The 24,344-nt window shown below is 41.0% G+C and overlaps 1 protein-coding gene across 2 annotated transcripts; it reads right to left on the bottom strand.

Moving 5' to 3' along the window:
* Positions 1-226: 226 nt before the first annotated feature.
* Positions 227-21,159, bottom strand: LOC18425237 (uncharacterized). Of its 2 annotated transcripts, none has more exons than XM_011630988.3 (3): positions 20,721-21,159; positions 3,146-3,667; positions 227-758 (listed from the first exon to the last, which is right to left on the bottom strand). In XM_011630988.3, exons 1-3 carry the CDS (start codon positions 21,012-21,014, stop codon positions 513-515), a joined length of 1,062 nt encoding a protein of 353 aa, XP_011629290.1. In that variant the 5' UTR covers positions 21,015-21,159; the 3' UTR covers positions 227-512. The 2 variants fall into 2 exon arrangements, with proteins under 2 accessions (XP_011629290.1, XP_011629291.1); XM_011630989.3 differs by having other exon boundaries at positions 3,146-3,664.
* Between the last annotated feature and the right edge of the window lie 3,185 nt (positions 21,160-24,344).

Raw genomic sequence — 24,344 nt, 5'->3', positions numbered from 1 at the left:
TTTTTTTTAATTTTAAGTCTAATCATAGTTCGAGATGTATTATGAAATTCGAGGAATCTTTTTTAAACTTTCAAGCCTAATCAATTACAAACTCACAATCACTCGTTTCATGCTAAAAGTAAACAATCTCTTTGTACCTTTCCTATTCTTTTTTTACCTTTTTTTTTTTTCTTGGTGAGATGTTGAGGGAGAAGACCTGGTTTCAAAAGCCTACACAGTATGAATCTATGCCACAAAAGCAACCCACAAATATTACACAAGGCTAAGCAGAAACAAGGAAAATCAAGAGTTAGTAAGCCATACAAAACCTCAACAATAAGAAAGAGAAAAACCTTAAAATAGAAAAGAGAAAAAAACAGCGGGAGTAAATTCAGTTTGTCACAGTTACAAGGCCCTAACAACTCCACACTTAGACCAACATTTCCCCTGAATTACATGCCCCCACTGGTTTTACAAAATTGAGAGTGAAGAGAGAGAAATCAAGAGCTCCATGTAGGTTCTTCGCTATGGCTCTATTCGCTTGCTGGTTCTTCTTCAGTCTCTTCTTTTGAAGCAGAAGAGTCAACCTCCTCTGCTGGTTCTTTTGAAGCTGAAGAGTCCACCTCGTCTGTTGGTTTTGCAGGGCCTGGGCCTGCTGATACCTTGACCATGGATGGCCTCAGAAGCCTGTCTCCTAGCTTGAACCCTTTCCGAAATTCTTGGAGTATGATGCTTTCTTCGAACTCTGTTGAGTCCTCACGCATGATAGCCTCATGTAGCTTTTATCAGCAAAAGATTAAATTTTTTTCAGAATGAAATTATGGTAATCTCACAGACAGCGCATGCATGAGAGAGAGAGGTGTGTGCATACACATGCATGAGAGATAGGTGTGTGTGAGAGAAAAAGAGATATGTCTCTGTATATGTGAGAAAGAGGGGGTGCATGAGTGTGTGTGAGACAGAGAGAGAGACAGAATGTCTGTGTGAGAGAGATGTGTGCACATGTGAGAGGGGTGTGTGCGCACATGTGTGTGAGAGAGAAAGAGGGGGCGGGGAGAGAGAGAGGTGTGTGAGTGAGAGCCGTGTGTGTGAGACAGAGAGAGAGAGATCTGTGTGAGAGAGAGAGGGTGGGGTGTATGTGTGTGCACATGCACGTGTGAGAGAGAGTGTGTGTCTATGAGTTTGTGTGCACGTATCTATTAGAGAGAGAGAGCGAGAGAGAGGCAGCAGGAGGGTCGGACCCCTCTGATGAAATTACATAGAATACCCACAATTAATCCATTTTGAGAAATGACTGGATACCCAGAAAATGCTTTTACAAGCAAGGAAAAAGAGGAGAGAATGATTATTTAACTTGCAAACACCCAAAACACTTTGAATTGAAGACGGATAAAATTGGCCTCCCCAAAAATTAACCACCCAACAAACGATGAAAATATCCTGAAACTTCTGATCCTGAAAATCAGCAATAACTTTCAACACTAACAAAAATTTATACTCGAGTATGTCAACGTTAAGAGATAGTAGTGTCCTGTCCTTTCTATAATTGTCTGGGTTATTCACCCAAGGGTAACATAGTCATTTATTCTTTTGTAACATATATATTTATTCTTTTCAATGTAAAGGGTGAGGAAGCAATTCCTATGAAGTGGTTTTGTCTTGTTTCTCTCTCTCTCTCTCTCAAAGTTCCCAATCTAGGGTCTTCAATTCCTAACAGTCAAGAGCAATTGTTAGCAATCTTTCAAAAATTGGAATTCACAAGGTCAAATCCCCATCCTCTGATCCAACTTAGGAAAGTTTGAGTCACAGGGCTGTATTTAACAAAAAGAAACAGATTCTAAGGAAACCAGGGGACTTCTGCAGGTAAGCTCCAATCAGGTTCGACTCACATGAATCCCAAGTAGGACGGACAACTTTTGAAACACTGATTGCTAGAGATCTGATGGGAACTTATACAAAGGGACTTGATTATTGAGCAATGGTCTATCATCATGGGATTCAATGTTCACTTTTCTTTTTATAAAATCATATTTGTTAGGTGGTTCATGTCACCAATGTCCCCATTCAAGATAATGTTGACACAACACTTGACAAACACCAATTCCCTTCTAATAATAAATATATATATATATATATATATATATATATATATATAAAAGAAAACACTATGCAAAACCTATAGGCGAAAATGAACAGTGATTTCACCTACTCCCATTACTGTCCAAAATTCATCGCGCAGTCACGATTGTCTAGTAGTGTTTCATTTTTCATTTTTTTTCTACAAATCGGAATGATCTGAAATTTGGAGCATGTATTCATCAAAAATAGGGAAATCTTCGAAAATTATAAAAAAAATATATTTTACATTAAATAAATTGACCAAAATACCCCTGAAAAGTTTCGGGGGTAATTTGGTCAATTTAGTTTTTGCGGATAATTTTTTTTATATTTTATTAGATGCGCCTCAGTAAGATATACATACCCTCCAAATTTCAGGTCATTCCGATCCGTAGAAAAAAAATGAAAAATAAAACACTATCGGACAATCGTGACCGCGCGATGAAATATGGACGGTAATGAAGATAGGCGAAATCACTATTCATTTTCGCCTATAGGTGTTGAAAAGCCTTTTCCATATATATATATATATAGACATGAGTAATGATCCTATGAGACCCTCCTACACCCATGTGTATAGGACTTCAAAGGATCACCATTAAATTTGGTACAGATCTCTAAAAAAGTTGTCTCACACTTATGTGATAACTTTTATAGAGATCTGTGCCAAATTTAATGGTGATCCATTGGAGTCTTACACATATGGGTGTAGGCGGGTCTCATAGGATCATTACTCTATATACATATATATAAAAGTAAAAAACTCAGAAATTCAACTTAACTAAGAAAATACATCAACTAAAGCCCAAATTGATGCTTTAGCATTTCGGGGAGCTAACTTTAGAGAAGCAACTACGATTCAAAAATAATTTGGGGGTGTTCAAGTGAAACAAACCCAATAACATACCATTACGAAAAAAATGGAGCAAACATCTTAGAGAGCAGATCAGTGTCGGGCTTAAACTCGCTCAGGTAGTATTACCCTGAAACAGATTATAAAAAAAGAAGAGACAGAAAACACTAAAATGACTAGGAAAGGAGAACTTACCAATGGGTCAAACGGATTTCCAACTGTATCCACGCCAACAACACCCAACGACACCATAATCTCAACGAACTGTTTATATATGCTTTGATAGCTATTATTTATCTTCTCTTCTCCCTCCGTCTCCACCTTAATTTGAGCCTTGGCTCTCTCAAAGTTATCCAATATAGGCAAAAGGTTCTCTATCACTTCCCCTTGGGCATTGGAAACTAGAGAGAGACGTTCTCTCTCTGTTCGCTTCCTGAAATTATCAAAGTCTGCACTGATCCTAAGAACCCGGTCTCTCTCAGAAGATAGTTCTTCAGACAAAGCTGCCACTTTGTTTGAGAGAGAATTCTTCTCAACTTCAATGGATTGAAGAAATTTTTCTATCTCCACCAATGTGGACTCATCATTATTTGCTAGAGCTTCTCTATAGGACTCGAGTGATGCCTTTACAGCTGATACAGGCAATTCCTCCCCATCAATGGAATCGGGTTTAACAGTTTCAGCTTCCACTGGGGCTTCATCTTCTGTTGTTTCCTGCTGTATATCTCTAGGTTAGTATCCACAGCTAGAGAGAGAAAAGGCAAAAATGGTAATTTGATGAGATGAGTTCTTCATTAGTGGCTCAGCGCCCGCCACACAGTTACTTACAGAAAGAAAAACACGCCTACATAATATTTTGGAAAATTTCATAGAGACCCCCAATTTTCATGCATGTAAGTTACCACCACACATACTGAAGATGACTAAACAAAAATAATACAACCCAAATACTATCCTGAAGTTAAGTTAGGCAGGAAGTTTATATCCTGCTTCTTTATCAAATATCAAGTAAAAATAATAAGAAGACACCACATTTCAAAAGAAAAAAAAATATATAAAAGAAGACAGTTTCTTTGATAAAGATGTCAAGTCCAGCCATCAACTAACAAATAAATCTTCAGTTGATCACCATACTATGAGCACAACCAAATAATGAATAAATTTAAGTTAATCTCTACATGCTTGGTACTGTCATGAAACACTAGGTTCACCAACAAGCCAATAATGTTTCCATATCAACCTATAAGAAGTGATCAATGCCTTAAAGCAATCCCTATTATTCATATAACTCTTGAAAGGGAAGTCAACCTGTAGGCCCCACTTGGATGATCTGAGAACTCCAATCAAAACAATTGGGCATTTCATGGTATTTTCGTAACAAGAGGGGGATAGAAAGGGCCCACACCCGTAAATAGCAGTGTACCAAGCTGTTTCTTTCTATGCTCCTAAAGGGACCAATTTGGACATTTTGTTAATAAATGGTCCATCTAAATGGGACCCTAGCTAAATTGAGTATTTGATTTTCAAGCCACCATAATTCTGAGATCCTTCTCTCTTTTCGTAATATGCATCGTCTTTTTAACTACTGTTATTACCTATTATTACATGGATCAAATGCAGTTTCAATAATTAGAAAAAAATGTCTAAGAAATTGAAATCAAAATAAGCATATAAATCCATAGCTGAAGTAACCGAAAGAGGGAAAGAAGCAATAGATCAATATTTATAATTGGCCAAAAACTACAATGAATAGCTAGCTAATAAAAAAGCCAAGTAAAAGAATTATTAACAAAACAACATTGGAAACTACAACAAACTGAATCTAAAGAGAGAGAAAAAAAGAAGTAGCAGGCATGGTCGAAGAAGATGTAACCCTGAGTGCTTGCAATCATTCAAAGGTTTCAAGAACCAGAGTCACATTGCTGACAAAAAAAACAAAACCATGAAACACAACGGTAAAAGATCAAAAATAATTTTGCATATTGGCTAATTATTATCAAATATTAATTGAGAAAGGAGGGGATTTGGGAAGCAGAAATACAATAATTCTCTTCATGCAAAATAATGTGAACAGTTTGATTGACATATTCAAGAATTTCCCTGGATGATAGTAAATGTCATTCCACGTTATTCATTAAAACAGCAGTATGAGACAATCATGTCCAGTGACAAGCATTATGCATCATGTCAAGGACAAGCCCTAACAAGACTTGGTCCTAGAGTGCCACTCCATATGGGGTTTAACATGCCCAGCTTTTCTCAACATAATTAGAAGCATCAAGCATGATTAACCTTTGATTTATTTCATCATCATCAAGGCCTTTTCCCAACTAATTGTGGTCGGCTACATGAAACCTGGTCCTCCATCCTGCTCTCTTAAGAGCTATACCCTCGCTAAGGCCATAAGTCCCAACATCTTTTCTCATTACTTTCAACCATGTCCTTTTGGGCCTACCTTTGCCCTTTCTGAGCCCCACTTGAACTAACTCGCACCTTCTCACAAGTGTACTGGGTCTAAGCCACACATGGCCAGCCCATTTTCTCTCAGCTTATCACCTATCGATGCCACATCTAAATTCTTCCGAATGTACTCATTTCGAATTCTATCACTTCTAGTCTTTATACTCATCCATTTCAACCTCCTCATCTTAGCTACACTGATTCTATGGATATGTTGTTTCTTGACAGCCCAATATTCTGCCCCATAAAATAAAGGTAGTCTCACAGTTGTTCTATTGTACTTGCCTTTCAACTTCATTGGTATGTGGTCGGTTGCACATCTCTACTTCGTGTACCCAACTCTAATTCTATGTGTGGCATCTTCCTCAATCTCTCGACCCAATATATCGAAAGTGCATTCCTTTTTTATATTTCTTGGTCGTCAATGTTAAATACTTCCTCGTCTCTACTCCTATTATTACTAAACTTGCATTACATATACTCTGTCTTCGTTCGGCTAATTTTAAAACCTTTAGATTCTAGAGCACCTCTCCAAAGTTCTAACGTTGTGTTGACGTTGTTTCGAGTTTCATCGATCAAAACTATGTCATTCAAGAATAACATGCACCACGGTTCCTCATCTTGTAGGTGTCTAGTTAAGTCATTATGTCATCCATAACTAAGACAAAAGGGTATAGCCTCTATGCTGCCCCTAATATAGACCTATTGTCTTTGAAACCTCACTCATCCATAACATTTGATTTTATATATGAAGGTGAAAGTATTATGCTCGTCAAATCAGACTCCCATAAGAATCATAGGTGGTATTCTTCACATGCTGATCAACAAATGCCTGGTTCACATTGTAACTACTTGAAATTTAGATGTATTAATGTTGCTTCCTAAAGGATTTTTAGGAATCCAATCAACCACCAGTTTTCATTACAGTAAAGGTACTTCTATAAGTTATTGGAATGCTATAGACATGATAAAGATTTTAAAATGAAGCATGCACACCCTGATACAAAACTAAGCAACTCATGCCACATTTCTCAAAACTATTGACTGCAAAGTTTCCAAACACTAAGGCTTGCATGTCACTGATTGCTCACAACCATCCCATAGAAATCCACCCTAAATGAGTTTTTATGTATACACACATCTCTACTGCCATACTGCTTATTTCTACACATAATTAATATTGTTTCTTCTCTTCAAAATCTTGGTCATAATGCATCTGCTAACTAAATTACTTCTGCAAATCCAAAGTATCCCCATTCAGAACTGAGTCTTTGTGAACAAAAACTTTTAAAAACCAACAAATATGACTGACTGCTTACAAAAATACCACTACTTGCATAGGTGGGGAGTTTTATCCCGACATTATCAGAAGGCTTCTTTCTATGGCAACTCTACCGCATTTTTTTTTGAGAATGTTAAATGTTATGTATATGAGTAAACAAGTATAGAATACAATGATAACGAAAAAGAGAGAGAAAAGGGGGAGAGTGGCTATCCGCACTTGGATAGCTCAGAGTACAATGAGCCCTTCTAGGGAAAAAAAAAGGGGGGGGGGGGAGGGGGGAGGGGGGAGGAGAGAACAGAATCCGAAAGCCTTCTTTTTAAAGGTTACATTGAAAAATCAGAGCAACTCTACCGCATTTTAATATTTTAAATCAATATCAATTTTAATTTATCAGTTTTTTTTTTTTTTGAAATGTTAACATTTGAATTGCATTAGAGAAGTTGGGGTACAGATTGTGATAGTCCGAGAAAGCCCTCTAGAGGAGTCTCTCGGTACAAAAATGGTCAGTAGACCCTATACAAAATGTGGGCCTATAAACCTGCCCAATTACAAAGGATTTACAATAAGTTCACAAAAAGAATAAGGGGATTATAAAGTTGCTCGAATACAATGAGATGTTCTACGTAGTGTGTCTTATGTGGTCCTGATCAAAAAAGGAGAAGGACCATGCGCTATCTTCTTCTTGGCTCCTAACCCCGTCTTTCGCTAGAAGATCGGCAAACTCGTTGCATGTCCTCCATATATGCTTCCATGAGACGTGCGTATCCCTGCAGATATAGGCAATTTCATCAAAGATCGAAGCTAGGTACCATGGGGGTGGTGTCGTCCCAGTTCCTAGGCTAAAATGTTATGTGCGTCTCCTTCCACTAACGGGTTTGAGCCCCAGGAATCATTGAAGCTTTTGAGTCATATTAGCAGGATAATAGCTTCAACATATTAAGAATATCTATGGTCTAGATGTTCAAAGTAGGTAAAGAGGATGTTGTGATGGTGGTCTCTAAAGACACCACCAGCTCCTGCAGGGGCCGGGATTCCCCAGGGAACAGCCATCGAAGTTGAGCTTGATTGTGCCCTCTGGAGGTGGCAGCCAATTGCTTCGTCTTTGCACCTTTCGTGGAGTGGTAGAGTATGTTTTCCCATTGGCTGAGAAAAGTATTCGCTGAAAGGCCTAAGAACACATTGCGGTTGGATGGCCAGAATGTTACTAGAGTAGTAACCTTGTGGAGTAGGGCCGGTACCTGGAGCTTGTGTCCTTGAAATATTCTGGTATTCCTTTCTACCCATATCACCCATATGGATGCAGCAATGGCTGCCTTCCATAAGGTTCTTCTGGCCTTCGGCCAAAGTGACGCCTGTTCCATGGTAATTAGGGCCTTGACTGTCGGTGGAGTAACCCATTGGAGACAAAACAGCTGCAACAGTTAACTCCAAAGGTTGTGGGCTACCTCGCAGTGGATGAAGAGGTGTGAATTCGATTCCTCCTCCTTGAAATACATGGCGCATCTATTGGGGATTGGAATCCCTCTCTTCTGAAGCTGGTCCACTGTCAGTGCCCATTGAGAACAAGCAATCCAGTTGAAAGTCTGAACTTTGGGGGGGGGCAATTGTGGACCAGACCTTGGAAAGGACAGAGGTAGGATTTAGGGGGTAAGTGGGGGTTGGATGAGTCTTTTGTAAAACGAGACCACCGTGAATGTACCGGAGGGGGTTAGCATCCAAATCATAGAATCCCTCCCTTCAGAAGAGATGAAGGTCGAATGTAAAACTACCGAGAGTGACAAGAAGAGGCTAGTTTCCTCGTCTGAGAGGTTTCTTCTGATATGTATATCATTTTAAGTAAGTTACCAACACTTATCAAAATTGGAAGGACATATTACAGTTAATGTAAGTTATCTATCGTCATCATCATCAACATCCGAACCTTGTCCCAATTCCCAACTAATACATGTAATGTAAGTTATCTATACTTGTAAAAAAAATTATTGCTAATTTATTTGATTTCAAAAGTCAAAATCATTCCTTAAAAGGTGTGGTTTGTATAGAGCCAAGGCTCTAAACAATCAAAGTAAAGCCCACCTTCAAATAGCGTCGAAAAAGTGGTTTCAATATTGGAAATCGTTGTGATAGCCTTAAAATATATTTTCATCTTAATTATAAAAATTAAAGCTTCAAAAATAGTGTAGATAGAGCAGATCTATGAAAAATTGAAAACCTTAAAAATTGACGGTCCAAAAATGCGTTACAAAATGCACTATTTCCAAAACTTGAAATCCATTTTTTTCTCATGTCTAGGCATCTTGATATCAAGATGATCAATTTGAGGATATTTGCGCATCAAAACAACCTCTTCTACTGAAATTTTTGAGGTAGGCTCAAATTTGATTGTTTAGAGCCTAAGCTCTATATAAACTTTTTCCTCCCTTAAATTGCATTCCCAATATAATTATCATGGTTTTCTACTGTGACAATTATTGGGACTGTACCAGCAATTTTATTGGCTGTACATGTTAGTGCGAAAAAATCCCAGTTGAATCATGACACTGGCGATATTTGTTACCAAGCTTGCAGATTTTCAATGATCACTCAAATAGCATGCTCGATTGTTGGAACAAACTGGTTCGAACATAAGAGGTTGGGAGATAAGTGATGATGATGATGGTGGTGGTGGTGGTGGTGGTGCTGATAATAATAATGATAATGATAATACTACTAATAATATCAATATTATTATGAATTTTCAAACCCCACCTATAAATTTCTTGGGATACATAGTTAAACATGACAGCAATATGAGGAGATTTCAAGCAAGACACATAATCAATTGGGGGCTTCTGATAATGAAAAACACATGGAGCTTGAAGTAAGGTTCTTAGATACATCAGTAATCAAATTTATATAAACAAGCCAAATAGAATAATTAAATTATACCCACACCACATACGAATAACGGAATTGACATAATAGCAACCACATAGCAATGTGCCAAGTATTTCCATTTCAATGACATGCTTCTATATTGGATCGAAACCACTTCAAATTTAGCTCAAGATATCATTTTGAAAGGGTGTCAATTTCACTAAAAAAAAGATATCATTTTGAAAGGTGCAACAGAAAAGGTGCAGAGCACGTTCTCCTAGAATATGACTCCTCTGATTTCAGAACACAACAATCTCAACTCATGGTGAACTAATAAACATGAAAGCTACATCTCATGCAGATAATGTTTTTGTTTGATAACCATGTAATGTTTGTAACATTTAAAACCCCCAATTTACATTCTAAATATGTAATAAAATCCATTGGCTGACTAGATATTAGTCCTTGGACAGTAAACTTCTTATTTAGGCATGAGATAAGGAACACTTGCAGAACCTTGGTAAAGCCCACATTGTGGGGCAAGAAAATTTGGCAGCTATATTCACTGAAAATATGAACCAATATTGATGCCTCTCAGAAAACAACTCTAAATACATATTTTGATGAGCTTCCGCATCAAATTGGCATCCGTTTCATTTGGTGTCGTCACGTTGTGCAAAGTTCAAGTTCCATAATAGGACCTACATACAAGAATCGATATAAAACTCAGTGTTCAAGGTGGCCCCCTCTCGAATTGGCTCCTCGCTCCCCCAAGTCTTCCGCCATGAAAGCTAGACCTGCGACTTCTCGTCTACAGGCTCCTCGCTCCTATGGCCCCCTCTCGAACTGGCTCCGCGCTCCCCCCAAGTCTTCCGCCATGAAAGCTAGACCTGCGACTTCTCGTCCGCAGGCTCTCGCTCCCGTGGCCCCCTCTCGAACTGGCTTGAAATCTACAACCTATACCCCAAAACCCACCTCCAAGCGAATCTTTCCTCCTATCCCCCATCCCTTCTTTCTTCGAAGACTCCTCGGCCCCTTGGCCTCAAGCCTTCCTTCGCTAATATCACTGCTTCATCCTTTCCAGCCAAGATAGCCCCCCCCTTCCCCCTCTCCTCTTTTGGGCTAGCCCTACACTCACCCGTCTGACCTCTCGCCCTTGAACCCTTTGGGATCTTCCCCTATCCTTCCTTTTTGCATCACTGCTGCCCCTGTGGATTCTGCAGCCCTTAAATCAAGACTCTCAACCTCTCTCATAGGTAGTTTTTAGCCCAGGTGTGAGGGATTGAAGATTGGGCCAAATGGCAGTGGAAGGAGGGGAATTTTTGTTCTCCTTCCCCTCATCTGAAAGTGCCCAGGGTGCCCTCATTGACTCGTCCGGCCTCTTCTTCAAAGGAGCTTCGTGTTCCCTCCGGAAATGGTCCCCCACGGAAGGGGCTTACAAGAATCAGCGCATATGGCTCACCCTGTCTCGAATCCCCCTTCACTTTTGGTCCCCTAATACCTTCCGCAATCTCGCGACTGCTTGCGGATCCCTCATCTCTATCCACTGGATTTCCATGGAATCCCTTCTGTTGGGCTCCATCCGCCTCCTTTTTGAGGTTCTCGACCCCTCCCAAATCCCAAAATCTATCTGGATTGAAGCTAACGGTCACATGCTTCCCCGCCCTCCGCCTGTTATTTCCGTCACGCAGCTCCCGCTCCATCGCTGGAAAACTTTTCCTCCTAGTTGGTGGTAACCAGGAAAAAGAGCCACAAACGCAGACTCTCGGTGCCTCCCCCTAACCAGAGCCGTACTAAATCGGGTCGTCAGAGGTCTCCAACTCACCACACTGATGTTCTCTACTAAATGGTCTTCCTCGGGCTGAGACTAACGGCCAGGTTCCCGGTGACTTGTTGATAGATGCACAACCCCTCTTTTACTCACCGACCCGAGAAAGCTGCTTTCGTAAACACCTCCCCCCCTCCTCTCTCTTCACGTTTAGTGGATCGACCCAGCCCCTCCTCCACTCCCCCCACAGCCCACCCTCCCTACCTGTAAACCCCTCCTTCTCTAATCCGAACCTTGACCTGCTTGCTCCTTTTTGTCGACCTGTCCAACTTTTTTTTTCCACTCCATCCACTGGACCTTCCTTGACTTGTCCAACGGTCACCTACCCCCTATTGCCCCCTAGTTCTGACCAAGTGGCAGCTGATGGGACACCTCCTCTTCCTCCTCTGCCCCAGTCGCCCTCAATAGGCCACTTGGACCACATTGCTTTAAACGAGCCATCCCTCTCGTTGCTATCCCCGCCACCCACTTGCCACGCGTCTATGAGCATGTCGGCGCGTCAGCCTCCTCTGCCGCCGCCGACCTTGTTCGACGGGCTCCAGCCCTCCCCTCCCCCGGCGCTTGACGGCTCTTCGCGCTTTGTGCCGACCTCGAGCCTCCCCCCTATCCCCTCTCCCTGTGACACATGCCCCCTTATTGATGTTTCACCCCATCCCTTACCCTCCCCTCCCCTACCCTCCCCTCCCCTCCCCTCCCCATTCCCCATGCCCCACCCCTCCGCCCTCTTCCCCTTTCTCCCTGTGACGTTAACCTCGCATCTGTCCAGCCCTCACCTTGCCCCCACCCCTGCCCCCCCTCCTTCCTGCTCTCTTCTCTTTCCTGCTTTGATACTCTTTCTACTCCCCTCCCCTCCTCTGTTCTCTCACCCCCTACCCCTCTTTCCCCCACAGCCCTCTTGGTCTCACCCCCTTTTCCCTTGCCTTTTCCTCCTTCATCTTCTTCACCCCTCCCCTTTCTCCCCCTCTTTACCGCCCCTTCCCATACCCCATGTTGTCATGAATAGTGCCCTTTACCCTTTTAGAGTGGCCACAATCTCTCCAATAAACGTTCTCTGCCTCCACCTGAAGATGTCGCCGCCTCTGTCTCTCCTTATCTCCATTTCCTGCCCCGCTTGAACAATGCCCAGCAAGCAAACATGTTTCTCGCCTGTCCCCCTTCCCCTGCTCTTTTTTGGACAACAGATCCCTCGAAAGTTTTCCTGCATTAGTATCTGCCTTACCTTCCTGCTGCGCAACGTCGCTGTATTCCCCCCAGAGGTGCTCTTCCACCCTCAACTCCCCCCTCGCCTCTTCCTCTCTCCTCTCCCCCTCCTTGTCGCTGGTGCACAACCCCTCTTTTTCTGTTTGTACCCCCCTACCTTTCTTTTCCTCCCCCCCCGCTCCCACTGTTTCTCTCTGAGGAACCATGCGCTGCCTCCTGCCACACTTAGCCTTGTCTCTCCCCTGCCCCCCTGGATACCGCCTCCTCGTCCTTCTCCTCACCTGTGGTTTCCATGGTTGTTTCTGTAGGCATCCCTTTTCCACCCTCCTCTGCTCTAAACCCTACTGGCACCGACTACCTCACTGTAGTCAAACCTACTAACTCGTCTCTAGCAGTTTCCAGCCCTGACGAGCTTACGGTTGACTCGATGATCAGAGCAAAGTGAAGTCCACCTCTCAAGGACCAACTGTAGGCGGTCAAAATGATGATGACAACAAGAGGGACCTGAATAAGATGAAGAACATCTATAAGATTATGGGTTTCGAATACGAAGGACCTGAGGGACCAGCGCACCGCTTTATCCAGGCCGACGCTCACAGCCGCATGAAGGTGAGACCTAATGGTCATAGTGAGATTGTTAGCCTTTTTTCTTCCTTCACTCATTCAGACCGTAATCACTCTCTTCAGTGGACCTGTCCCACTGAGCACCCGAGAAGGTCACTCAGATTGACCTCCTCCAAGAGAGTTCCCACCCCATAACCTATGTCCATGAAGCTCCTGCCTTGGAACATTAGAGGCTTGGGTCAGCCTCGGAAAAAATCAGCAGTCATAGACTGCAAAGTCCTTACCTACCATTTTAGCCCTTTCGGAAACAAAAATGTCGGATCCTACCCTCCAGCAAATCAGGCAGGTTTGGGGTCGTAGACCCTGCCAAGGGGTCTCCATCCCTACGGTTGGTGCAGCAGGGGACATATGGATCATCTGGGACCCCTCCGACCACACCCTTGTTTCCAGCCACCTCGGTCATTTCTCTGTTACCATCATCCTCTTTAGATCCTCAGACGGTTTCAACTGGAAATTCACAGGAGTGTACGGTCCAAACAACGACGCTCTCAGGGGCCAATTCTGCTCAGAACTTGATCAAATTGCCTCCCTTCCCCACCCCTGTTGGTGCCTGGGGGGGAGATTTCAATATTATTCGTTGGGCTCAAGAAAGAAACACTCCCATTTCCAATCCAAGAGGTATGCAGGCCTTCTCAGACTTCATATCTCGCAATGAGCTCATAGACATCCCTATCCAAGGGAATAGATTCACATGGTTCAACCATGCACAACAACCCATCTGCTCAAAGCTAGACAAATTTCTTTTCACTGTCGATTGGGAGCAAGCTTTTCCTAGATCTCATGATTCCACCCTAACCAAAACCACCTCTGACCACTACCCTATTATCTTAGACACAGCCGTAGTGCATAGACACAGCCGTAGTGCATAGAGGCCCGAAACAATCCAGATTCGAACTGGCATGGCTGCAAGAGGCCTCCCTCCTGAAGTTGATCCCTGTATGGTGGAACTCTTTTTCCACACTTGCCACAAGGAGGGCAGGGTACAAGTTTCAAACAAAACTTCAACTTCTTAAAGTTGCACTGAAACACTGGAGCTCGACTCGCCCTGGTAACTACACCCTAATCAAAAATTCCCTTCTCCAAGTTATCCATTATTTGGACATCCTAGAGGAAACCAGACTGTTGACCGAGCAAGAGTCAACCTCTAGATCTTCTGCACGTATGGATTACTTTGCCAATCTTAAAAAAGAATAACTGTTTTGGTAACAGAGATCTCGTGTCAAATAGCTCAAAGCAGGAGATCTAAACACTAGTTTCTTTTATCGAACTGCGAATTGCAGGAGAAGGGACAACACCATCAGCACCAACGGCCATGGCCACCCTTGAGACACGAATCGCCTAAGAACTACCCCTCGTTAGAGTCTCTCTTCTCCCCCCTCATGGCTACGGCCCCTTTACTGTTGCAGGCTTAGTGATCAGAAGCCCGATCAGAAGGAGAGATCACAGCTACGAGTTCAGAAACCCTAGAAACTCCATTTTTTCCCCATTTCGTTTTTTCCCCTTTTTACTTAAATCTTCGTAGGGCTTTGTTTTTTATTTCTATATTTCATTAGATAAAGTTTTATTTTTCCCCTTATTTTTTTGGTTTCAAGATTTGTTACTTCTATTGATTCGTGGAAAATACATTGATTAAGTTTATGTAGTTTTTTTTTTATAATATTAACTTTTGTATTGCTAAAGAAAGGATAGTACAGTATAAAGTTTTTTTTTATTAAGTTTATGTAGTTACTCTCCGTTTCTCTCAATATTCTCTATTTGTTCTCTATCTTCCTAGTGTTGGGAGGCAGGAGCTAGCTTTGCCTGCAACTCTCTAAGAAATCCAACACCTCTCTTCCCTGAGAAACTCATTCTCGGAATAACTCAAAATGTTGTTGCTGCATGGAGCATCCGGTGTAAAGCTCGGCGATAAAGAAGGAGAGACCAGAAGAAACCTAAATCAGCTTACAAAGGCAAGGAAGCCATAGTCCAACCACCGCCTCTCTACAGTCTTTACTAGCATTTCATCGCAGCCCTAGACAAATCTCCCCTCTACCATCCCTCAACCTCTGACCCCCCCCATACACCTTCCTCCACCCCCACAATCCCCCCCCGGCAGCATCTTTTAACCAGCCCCAAGCCTCCTCAAAGCTTCCCTCCCACCTGAACCCTAACCACCCTCCCCTTAATCTGAATCTTAATACCCAAGTCTCCCTCGCTAATTCTGCCCCCCATGTATGGTTGAACAGCTCTCCGGAAAATCAAAGAACGCCTCTCTTCACTGAGAAACTCATTCATAGGCTCCTTTTTCCCTCACCACAATGATGTTAAGGGGATAACGACTTGGCTCCAACAAGTGTTTAAGTTCCCTGTAGGCCCATTCATAACAGAAAATAACTAATATCCTCCTAAACCTGCCCCCTAACAAGCTCGAATCTTCTAATCTTAGTTTTCAGCGAGGAAAGCTCTCCCTGAAGCAATGGGACGAGCATTTAAATGCTATAAAAAAACCAAAATTCTGGATTTTATCAGGAGTTCCGCTTCACCTTTGACCGCAGAAGGTCTTCAAATCCTTAGGTGATAGTCATGGTAAATTTGTCTTTGTGCACCCTAGAACACATCTCCGGATCTCTTGGCCTTCTTTGAAGAGTTTTTCCTTAGAGATCGTCTTAACTCTGCTTTGAATTGTGCCTGCCTGGCCTGAATCCCTAAAATAGAATGAGCTCTCAAAGTGAGATTTCAGACCCATCAGTCTCCTCAACTCTTCTTATAAGATCCTCGACAAGGTTTTGTCCACTCGGCTCCAAGCTACGCTTAGTTCAGTAGAATCCCCCAACACATCAGCTTCTGTCGCCAATAAGCAGATCTTAGATGAGAGGCCCTTACAGCTCAAGAAGCAATCCACTCTAGGTCTACTTCTGGTCAGAAAGGTCTTATTATAAAATTGGATTGGGACAAGGCTTACGACCGAGTCAACTGGAATATCTAATCATATTCAATCTTGTATGACATTTGGTCATAAATAGAGGAGCTGGATAAAGGCACGTGTATCCAATCCCTCCTTTTCCATTCTCCTTAATGGTAGGTGTCTTCTCCTCTGTCAGAGGTTTAAGGCAGGGAGACCCCCTCTCGCCCTTCCTTTTCACCCTCATTGGAGAACTTTTCTCCAGACCTATCACTAGACTTTACGATAGAGATTTGCTTTCAGGATTCAGGACGTCCCAAGAAGATCCCACCCTCTCCCATCTGCTTTACAGAGATGACACCGTCATTTTAAGTCAAGCCAACCCTCGTCACCTTGATAACCTCTAGCTTTTCCTTAAAACCTTCAAAATACTTACTCGTATGAAAGTTAATATGGCCAAAACAAAAATGTTAGGGATCCTTGTTGACAATGATGAATTAAACTCCCTTGTTCAACATCTAGGATGCTCCACTGAATCGCTCCCATCTTCCTATCTTGTCCTCCCTCTTGGCATAGGCAAACCCATGAAACACCTCTGGGACAAATTAATCAAGAAATTCAACTGGAAATTTGCTCGTTGGAACGCTTCCTTTCCTTTGGGGGTAGAATCACCCTCATTAAATCCACCCTAGCCAGCACTCCCATTTATTACATGTCCCTCTTCCAAATCCCAATCTCTGTCCTTAATCGTCTACAGAAAATGATGTGCAACTTTCTGTGGTCTGGAACCACAGAGAGTCATAAATTCCACCTTGTCGCTTGGGACAAGGTTTGTCCCCCAAATCTCACGGAGGTCTTGGTTTTAAAAAACTCTGCCTCATGAACCTAGCTTTGCTAAGAAAATGGTGGTGGAATTTCGCTTCCTCCTACCCTCTCCTTTCCACTGGAATCAAATCCGAAACTTCTGGATTTGTTTCGAAATGAGTCTTGAGTACCTTTAGTGAGGTCGAGAAGAAGTCATTTAATTGGTGATGGACAAACCCATTGGATATGGAGTTCCTTGTTTTTTTTAGCTCTAAATTCACAAAATCTTTTTCTATACGAATTAAGGATGCCCAATACATTTCTGTGAGGTCTCGTACTGAACATCGCTGGCCACATTAGTTTAAACCTTCGTCTCATGAACCTAGCTTTGCTAGGTAAATGCTGGTGGAATTTCACTCCCCCCCCCCACCCTCTCCTTTCGAAATAAGTGATTCTTGCTAAATATGGCCTTGAGGAAGATGGTTGGCTGCCGAAATCCCCAACCCACCAAAGCTCAGGTAAGTGGAAATGCATTACCTCAAGTAAACAAGCCTTCCTTATAATACTATATTTAGGCTAGGGAATGGCCAGAAAATCAAGTTCTGCCTCGACACTTGGCTAGGAGACCAACCCCTCAATCAGGTTTGCCCCTCCTTATTTCTCCTTGCTAGAAACCAGTACTAAGTAGTCGCCGACTATGCTGAGTTTAGAGGGTCTAACCTAGAGTGGACTCCCATTTTTAGAAGAAATCTCTCTCACCAAGAATCCCTCTCCTTGAACTCCCTCCTTTTGATGTTGGTCCCTATTTTCAGTACTCTCCATCGGCAAGATTCTATTATTTGGAGCCCCAACCGTTCTGGCACCTTCTCGGTATCCTCCTTCTACTCATTCTTCTTCTTAATCTATCACCAGCACCTCTACTCAACAAGTCACGGTCCCTGCATGTGCCTCACAAAATCCAAGCCTTTGTAGGGGTTCTCTTGCAAGGGAAAACCCTAACCCCAGACCAACTTTAGCGTAGAGGTATCCATTTGTCAAACAGTTGTTCTTTATGCCTCCAAGACGAGGAAACCATCACCCATCTCTTTATTCATTGTGAGGTTACTCACGGCATATGGTCCTCCCTCCTTAAGCTTTTCGGCCTCCAATGGGTAACTCCACCTTCTCTTCAAAACCTCTTCACCTCTCTCCTCTCCCCACCTTTTGCAAAACAGGCCAGGAAACTTTGGCACATGTTAGTTGTCGCTCTCCTTTGGAGTATTCAGTTAGAAAGCATTTCCAAAACTTTCAGAGGAATTTCTAGAAGCCAAGCTCCATTTTTTACTCTATCACAGCTCTTATTTCCCTCTGGGCTAAGCTTCTCCCCCTCTTTGCTACTTTACCCATCTCCCACTACCGTACTAATTGGGAAATACTCTTGAACCTCTCATCCCCTCCCAACAAAAGCTCACCCCAGTGGTCCTCCCCCCGCTGGGCTTCCTCAAGCTAAACACGGATGGGTCTTTCCTTGGAAACCATGGTCCTTCAGGCATAAGAGGCACATTGGCTAGCTCCAATGGAATCCTACTCACTTTCTCTTAACACATTGGGATTGCTGACTCAACCACAGCTAAGGCGCTAGCTATTTTGGAAGGCCTCAAAAGAGTATCGCAAGGTGGCCTCACTTACAAGGGACTTATTATTGAGTTTGACTCCAGCAACTCCATTACTTGGGCATCTCACCGACACCAACCACCCTATCGTCTTCACTCAATTTTTAGCATATTGATTTCTTGTGCAGCTTCATCCCTCAGATAAAATTCAAGTACATCCCAAGAGAAGCCAATGCTGAAGCAGATAGGTTGGTCCATAGTTGCGGGAACATTGGGGGTAAGGCCATGGTCCCACCTTAGGAACTTGATCCCGCGATTCCTTTAAGCGATCTTAGATGGAGCTGGTTTAGAGAAATAGGGATCTCGCTCCTTATACAATGGGATCTCGGTCCACATGCTTGTAGAAACCCTCCAAGGAGAGGAGCTATACAATTGATTGAACTACTGCTCCTCTCCTTGATATTATCGATTCATTTCTTTATAATATTTTAAATTGTGGTGCATATCAGATCGTGTTATATTATGATTATGATATTAAAAAAACTACATTTTGATGTCATTGTAAGCTAATGTATGATATTGTTAAATTGTATTGTTGTAGTAAATTGGAATACTATAACTATAGTATTGGTAATAAGCAAAGGTTTATGATAATGAATCAAGCAGGTATTGGCGTGATCTTAATTTTATCATATACTATTAATTGATCTCCTTTTATGTATAGTGGAGCTTAGACCCCCCCCCCCCCGAGTCAAAAGCTCGATCCCAGTGACATGGGATCTCACGCTTAGGAATGTTAGGATCTAGCTCCTTAATTTGTTCGATGTATGGATGACAATCCTAATCCCCGGGAACTTCCACCCTATGGCGGTTCGGCGTTCCTCGAATTGATCCCACTCCCGAATTCGCTCCTGCCTCAACAACTATGGGTTGGCCAAGGAAGGAGCTAATGCACCTCAGATGCACCCTAGCACCCCCTAACCCCTTTCTCTTTCTCTCCCCCCTCACCTTTCTTCGTCTCCCTCGACACCCTCCTCCCCCTCTCCCCCCCTTCTCAAAAAAAAAAAAAGAAAAATGAAGAAAAAAGGATAGATAGAAGAAAGCAAATTATTACCTTTGCCCTATTTTTCCCCCTTTTTACTTGCATCATTACGCTTTCTCCCACTAAAAATGCTCTCCATTATCTCCATACCTCTCTTACTGCCACCTCTATCTCCCTGCTCCCCTTCTCACTTTCATTATAGTTTGCTTCTCTGCTCCCCTCATCCTTATCTTTCATCCTGCCTCTCTCTCCCCCCACTCCCCTCATTTTTCAACTCTCTTCTTCTATGCTTTTCCCAACCTTTTCTTTACCACCCCTTCTCCCCCTTTTCCCTCGTCTCCATTCAAGCTCGTCTAGCCTTCCCTTCAGCCCCACCTTTCACCCTGCCCCTTCCCCCTTCCTTCTCCCCCTTCCTCTCTTCCTCCCCTTCTTCGTCTAGATTCACTAACCCTTCGCAGGTAGGGACAGACTCTTCTTTAAAGACTACTACTGCCAAGGACATTCAGCTCACCTACAGGACTGTCCAGGCTTTACCTCCCTCACTCGATTCCAAGTTCCTCCCAGCACCACCTTTCACCGCTCTTTCACAGAGTCTCACCCATCTTCACTTCCCCTTAACGTTGCCCTTTTAGTGTATGCTTTCCATCTTTTGTTTATTCTCTCAACCCGTTATCTCTTATACACTGAGCACCCATCTTGTGGGATGCCTTCATTAAATTTACTGTAATTTATAAATTCAATTATAAAAATTTAACACTTTCTCAAAAAAAAAATCACATTTTTGCTCACGACCATCTCCCAAAACTGAACTCCCACGTTCCCAACTCCAAGTCTTATTCATGAGAAAACAGAATAAGACATAAAACAGAAAATTGCAACAGCTAAATTCGACATTTCATTGAGCTTTTACAGCTTCCACCAACAAAAATCATTCCCTTCAATTAATGATCATAGAGCTTAAAAGGGGACATTTGGGTTATATAAACCAGCAGGGTCAACCTCGGGAAGAGAAAGATAGATAGAGAGAGAGAGAACAAACTCCACAACAGTATAAACTGGGCATTCAAGTAAATATATATATATATATATGGTGATGTAATTCAGGGATGCATCAGATATATATATATATATATATAGAGAGAGAGAGAGAGAGAGAGAGTAATAGCATATGTTTCACAGTGAAGATTGAGAATGGTACCAGGGTCTGAGCCCCTTCAAGCTCCTCAGTCTCTGTAACTTCCCCTGATGAAGAAAATGCTACAAGCGTCGGAAAACGATAATCTCTCCCACATTCATTGAAGGCAGTGATTGTAGAGAAAGAAAAAGCAAATGGGTACTTCCTATTATGTCTCCGGAATAAGATTGTAGAGAGAGAAGGAACCAGTGAATGGGTACCGTGGGCTTTGCACGAGATAAAGGCCGGGTGTTTTTGAGAGGATAAAGACAGAGAATGACAAAAACAGAGAGAATGAGTTCTCAGAGATGAGGCCATGAGCCCAGGGCTTATCCGAGTTTTAAGAGAGAGAAAGAGAGAGTTATCAGAGTTTTAAGAGAGAGAGATGGAGAGAGGAGGGTCTCTGGCTCTTCGAGCAAAAGGCGAGATTATAGTAAGGCTCACGACAAACTTTTAGCTTCACTTAGACGATGAACATTTGTCACTTCTTTATGAGTGCTTGTAGCATGCTCCGGCGGGATTATATTCTGCATTAACTCTCACGGGTAAAAGAGAGTATTTTTTCTACAATTTTTACCAAGTAATGATCCATTAAGACCTTACCCCATTTATGTAAAGGACGCAAATAATCCCCACTAAAGTTGACATGAATTTTTAAAAAGTTTATTATATGGGTGTGGGATTTAGCTTTTATTTATACCAAATTTAATGGTGATCTTTTAAGGTTCTATACTCATGAATGGGGGAATATCTTATAAGATCATTTCTCAATTTTATTTATCCAAATAATTTCTCTTGAAAAATATCAAAAACATTTTAGATTAATTTATATAAGGTTGAGGCCTTAAAAAATCAAACTAAGATGCACCTCATAAATTTACTAAAATAAGCTTTTTTTTAATATAAAAAACCCTTCAAATCCAATCATCTCGACCTTGAAATACATAGGCTTAAAAAAAAATAATGCTCCAATCTTGAAAATAGTATATCTTGTAATAGTATTTTTTATAATGTTAACACCAAGTTTCATTCATACAAATAGTACAATCCAAAAACACTAAAAAAGAGGAAAAATACAAAAAAAATCTCTACTTCAAAGAAAGACCGACCTACACTTCTGAAACACGAACAATCACTAAACTTCAAAGACCCTACTCTACTGACAAGCTTAAGCCCTCCTAACCACTTCATATCTATACAACATATAGAAAAATAAACTAAACATAAAAAACTCTGAGACATTGGATTTAGATCAAATGTTAAGTGGCTCACTTGATTTTAATTGAATGGTTAGTTGAAGGGGACATACATATATTCTATTTAGTGAGAGAAGTATATAAATATTTCCTTTTTTTTAATAGTAACACTGAGTTTCATTCATACAAATAGTATATTCCAAAAACACTAACAAAGAGGAAAAATAGGGAAATAATTTCTACTTCAAAAAATAGACCGATCTGCACTCGTGAAACACAAACAATCACTTAACCTTGAATACCCTACTCTACTGACAAGCTTAGAGACCCTCCTGACTACTTGAAGCAACTATTTCCTATTCCTCTATAATTATGGTGCATAAACGCCATAAACTCAATACCACTCGTCTAGCCCCTGTCCAACCTAGTCCAGGGCCTATTCATCCTGGTTAGGGGTGGCCAAGCTCGGGCTAGCCCTATAGGCATCATGGTTTGTTTGGTCCGCCCCGGCCCAACTCTAGCTCAATGCCAGCCCTAGCTTTCAAGAAACGCGTTAACCCTGCCCCCTCTCAGACCTGATGTTTCCCATGAATCAAACATAAGAGAGTATGGGCCTACCAAGAAGTTTCCCTCCTATTGAGAGATTTCCTACGGGCCAAATGCGCGCTAAATGTAAAAACGCCTCAATTTATGGAGAGCACGTATATTATTATCTCGCATGAGTAAAATATAAGTTTACTCTCATAGCCAGAAGACCTACTTATTAATTTTATTTTATTTTTTAACCACCTAATAATTACTGAATGATTGTACTCAAAGTATAAACCTCACAGCATAAAAATAAAATAAAAACAAAATAAAAAAACTCATGTTTCACCATACGTTGCTGAGAATGGATAATTGATGGCCCTTTGGTTGAGTTATTCTATACAACACCATGTGAATGCAAGTGTTAGAGTGTTTGTTGTTAATGTCAATAAACAAATAAATAAATAAATAAATAAAATAAAAGGGAATGAGACAGGAGCATCAGTGGTTATTGTTTCAACATAAGGTCTAGCCCTCCATTCCCACCGTTAATATGTAGAAAAATAAATAAATAAATAAATGATACAAATGAAATAAATAATCATACACTTGCTCTCTCAAACATAACATCTATTTGGTGAGATTGTTTTCTTGTGAAATATTAGGATCCACTTTTGAATCACCAGTTATTTACAAATAATGTTTGAATTTATAGTTTTCAAACACTTAAATCTGATAGTCAAAAGGAAATACCATATGTTCAATTCTATAATAATATCTTTTAGAGACATTAAAGTTTTTTTTTATATTTATTTTCTAATGAAGCTTCAAATAAAATCCTATTTTATTACCAAAATTTTAAAATAGTAATCTGTATTTTAAATTTTGCACTCAAGTCCCCCATGTTTTATAACACATGTTATGTTTTCTTTTCTTTTTTAAAAAATATTTTATATATGTTAGATTAAGCTTAATTTTCGCATCCCAATACTTCTATCTATCATGTATGATGACATTAAAAATTAATTCAATAAAATAAACAATCAAAATACCCCTACAAGTTTTATGAGTATTTAGGATATTTTGATCATTTATTTATTTAAAATTATTTAGCTAAGTGATTTGACCAATTAAGATACCACACAACTTATTCCAGGACCAAACTTGGAAATTGCGATTGAAAAATCAATGAGCCCACTTGGTACTATCTGTGTCTAGATGGTTCCAAACCGCTTTGAATATTTTAAAGGAAGTACTTGAGTGAAGTTTGATTTGAACGCATTAATCAATTATTGAGGAAATTAATCACATCAAACTTTGGTATCAACTATTTAACATATGAAATTGTTTTGATAGGGCTGTAGTTCTAAGTAAATCCTCATCTTAAAATTCACCAAAAATTATAGTTATTGCATTTGGAAAACCTTGAAATTGATAGGCCTTCAACTATTATGCTTGTGAAAACAAAATAGGATTTCAAGCCCTAAATTAGTGTGGATTGTAACATAAGCCCTAAAATAGTCTACATTGTAACCTATTATCTAGACCGTCTATTGCACGCTAAAAATAAGTGTTCATGGATCTACAAGATCTGTACAATTATTTTAATTTTATATTATAGTGAATTTGATTTTAGCGCCATCATGGAGATTTCTATGTCCATGTTTCGATTTTATATCAAAAGATCCATGTTTCGTTTTAATATCAAAAGATCCATGTTTCGATTTAATATCAAAACGGTATGAGTTGGAATAATTGCACATGTCTACCTCTAATGGGCATTTTAACAAAATCATACTTTTAATCTAATTTTAAATACTAAGTCATTCTTCTGATTAACTTTTAAATAGCTCATTAAGTGACCTCAAAATGAGCTTCGAGATTCGACAAAAATGCACTAAGACATTTCCATTTCATAAGCCTT

Source organism: Amborella trichopoda, chromosome 1 (assembly GCF_054954075.1).
Source record: "Amborella trichopoda isolate Santa Cruz 75 chromosome 1, AtrichopodaSantaCruz75HAP2 v2.0, whole genome shotgun sequence".
Classification (NCBI taxonomy): Eukaryota; Viridiplantae; Streptophyta; class Magnoliopsida; order Amborellales; family Amborellaceae; genus Amborella; species Amborella trichopoda.
The sequence above is the reverse complement of the archived record's forward strand: the minus strand, read 5'-3'. Positions and strand labels throughout refer to the sequence as shown.